General features: G+C 33.7%; 1 protein-coding gene across 1 annotated transcript in view; it reads left to right on the top strand.

Annotated features, from left to right (window-relative positions):
- Positions 1-3,298, top strand: part of CDC42BPA (CDC42 binding protein kinase alpha) — a 227,016-nt gene that overhangs the window by 156,686 nt on the left and 67,032 nt on the right. Inside the window, exons 18-19 of the mRNA XM_023518564.1 lie at positions 96-244; positions 1,019-1,110. Coding sequence (XP_023374332.1) covers positions 96-244; positions 1,019-1,110 — 241 coding nt within the window. The remainder of the gene's footprint in view (positions 1-95; positions 245-1,018; positions 1,111-3,298) is intronic.

The following is a 3,298-nucleotide window of genomic DNA, read 5'->3' as shown; positions in this document are numbered from 1 at the left end:
GTACTTATAAATAGCTTCCAAATTCACTTGGATTACTAAATTTAAATGTTAAAAATTAAATAGGATGAACTAAACACATTGATATTATTTCATAGGATATGCCCTGGAAAATGCGTCGTTTTGCAAAACTGGATATGTCAGCTAGACTAGAGTTACAGTCAGCGCTGGATGCAGAAATAAGAGCCAAACAGGCCATCCAAGAAGAGCTAAATAAAGTTAAAGCTTCTAACATCATAACAGAATGGTAAGATTAAATAATATAATCCTACTAGAATAATTTCTAAATTTGTCAAAAATTATTTGGATAGAAGTTACATGTAAACTTTTTGTGTATGAACTTTGGTATAAATAATACAGACATTAATTAAATATGCTGAAATGTATTTGTGTGGCAGTGAAAAGGTACAAAACTTTTTCTGGAGAATATGAATTAATCTCAGCATAAAGAGCTACTGAATGTCTTTCTCTGGGTTGTAATTTGGAATAAGTATTATCTTTTCTCCTTATGCCCAGGACATGTGAATTTACATATTTGTACATAAATTAGGGGTATGAGTCAAATTGAAAAATTATAAACATACTCATGTATATGGCCTGCTTTCATGGTTGCCTGGGAATGACGTCTAATAGAATTCTAAAACTAACTGTTGACTTTGTAACATTTTTAAATTTAGTAATTTATGTCAGGGCCAGCAAACTTTTCCTATGAAGGGCCAGATAGTAAGTATGTATTTTCGGCTCTGAGGGCCATTATAGCCTCCATCACAACTTGGCTTTGCTTTTATACTACAAAAGTAGTTGTAGCCCATACTCATAAATGAATGAGCCAAGCTGTGTTCTAGTAGAACTGTATTTACGTAAAAGTAGGTGGTAGCCTGTATTTGTCCTTCCTGTAGTTGTTTGCAATCCTCTAATTTAGTATGATTGATGTTTAAACCAAAGTAAGTCCAGCTACATGATGGCTCATTAACCAGCAGTAAAAATTAGTGACATTTCTTCCTTTATTCTTCTATTTAAGTAAACTAAAAGATTCAGAGAAGAAGAACTTGGAACTACTATCAGAAATTGAACAATTGATAAAGGATACTGAAGAACTTAAATCTGAAAAGGGTATGGGAATGTGTGTTTGTATCACCCAAGAATTACTGTTCTGTTATGAATACATTTTTTACATAAGAATAAGCTTATTGTGTAGTGGGAGAATTATCCACAGAGCAGTTCTGGCACTCATGTATACGTGTGTGTGTGTACACATATAGATGATGCACACACACATATAGTTGGTTAACTGGTATCTGTTGTTTTACTTAACATACATTGTTTAATGATTTCATAGTAACAGAAAGTCTCTTTGCCATTAAATTTGACTGGTTTTTCAGTGGCATGGACTATTTCATGAATGAGATTTTTGTAATTAGAAAAAAATTATTTTCTTATTTTATGATGTATTTTACGATATTCTCAAATGTTACAGCAGGAGGCAATCAGTCCAACAATAGCAACATGTGGTAGCATTCAGAACTTGATGAGGATACTTGAAGAGGGATTTTTTATTTTTAGCACCTTTTATGTGCCTAGAATGTATAAAATCTTGGAGGAGATTCACTCCCAGTGTAGTTGAGGAAAAAAATGTATGAAATAACTAAAAATTAATTTAATTCACTATTAATAGAGTAATTTGGTAAGGAAGAATTTGACATTCCAGTTTGATAATAAATTGCTCACCCTGTGGGATTTCCTAGGATTTATTACCATTTCCTTGAAAACTTCACTTGAGCCTTTTTCTGTTAATGTGAACACTAACTCAGAGCTCTTGATAGTGCTCTGTTACATGAACTTCTTAAACTTTCTTTCTATATTACGGGCATTAAAAGTGTGAAGATTTAATAAAAAAATTTAGAATGCTATTTTTTTAATAAAGGGGTATCTAATATGCACTTATTTGAAGTTCATTTTTCTGACAAATGCTATTTCTAAATACTGAACTAGTTAATGGGCTTTACATTAGGCTTAAGTGCTTCCCTGTCATCTCATAGCTTTGCATCTGCTTGTAAAATTGTGAAGGACAGAGTAATCACATAAAGGAACTGACAAGGAAAAAAGCCATAAAAAATAATTAGTGTTCAATAAATTTTACTTAATTGAATTTTTTATTGAACAAATAAGGAAAAAGACTAGAAAAAGTGAATAGGAACTGAGATTAGGAGCATAAGCTATCATGCTACAATGAAAGTCATGCTAGGTTTTAATTCATAAAGAGCAGATGGGAGATAGTGAGGAGAAGGAAACAAATAGATAATGTAGGCGTCCTCAAACTACAGCCCACAGGCCAATGCAGCCTGCCTAGGACATTTATCTGGCCCACTGGGTGTTTATGCCGCTGCTGCCTGTCCTGCTTAGCAGCCGACTGGTCCCAGGGCCCGCAGTCCGGCCCTCCAATGGTCTGAGGGACAGTGAATTGGCCCCCTATTTAAAAAGTTTGAGGACCCCTGCGTGTGGCCCTAAAGGCAATTTAATAGGAAAGAGATGACTGCAGAGTACAACTTGCACTCTAGGTGACATTGACTGCATGAGTTTTAGAATAGACCTAAACTTGAAAGAGAGAGATTCAAGTTTATCACATTGCCTAATGGAGGCATATTAAACATAGCTTTTTTATTAGGATTTTGAATATTGAATAAAATTTTACTGTATGTTACAATGTACTATACTACTTAAGAACACATAATACACATATTATGAGGGCATGAATTTTTTTAATGCTTTGTTCAGTATTATATCTCTAGGATTCAGAACAGTATTTGGCATATCCTAGACTTTCAATAAGTGTTTGTTGACTTAATGAATTTCTGAACATATTGTCTTATCTTATAACTGTACATTATTAGTGAATAATAGGAAAAGCACATCAAATCAGTTGATGTTAATTCCTAAAGATATGGAAATTTAAATTTGATTGTTTTCCACTTTTTCTTCCTGGTGTTTATCAGTATTTATACGTTTTAAAAATTATTTTGGAAGGTATATATTCAAGTTCATACCATAGCCTAGAGATATATATGAATTTTTATAAATGCATCTGAGAAAAAGTGGGGCTTAGATTCTTCATCTTGCCAATAAAAAAATTCCTGAAATCAGATTAACAATAGTGTTTTCATAAATAAGTACATTTGCTGGCTAGGAGCCTATAGCTCAACTGGCTAAGGCACCAGCCATGTACACCTAAGGTGGCGGGTTCGAATCCCCAGCCCGGACCCACCAAACAACAATGACAGCTGCAACCAAAAAATAGCCGGGC

This window comes from Otolemur garnettii, unplaced genomic scaffold (genome assembly GCF_000181295.1).
Source record: "Otolemur garnettii isolate 467f Iridium unplaced genomic scaffold, OtoGar3 scaffold00141, whole genome shotgun sequence".
NCBI classification, from domain to species: Eukaryota; Metazoa; Chordata; class Mammalia; order Primates; family Galagidae; genus Otolemur; species Otolemur garnettii.
The sequence above is the reverse complement of the archived record's forward strand: the minus strand, read 5'-3'. Positions and strand labels throughout refer to the sequence as shown.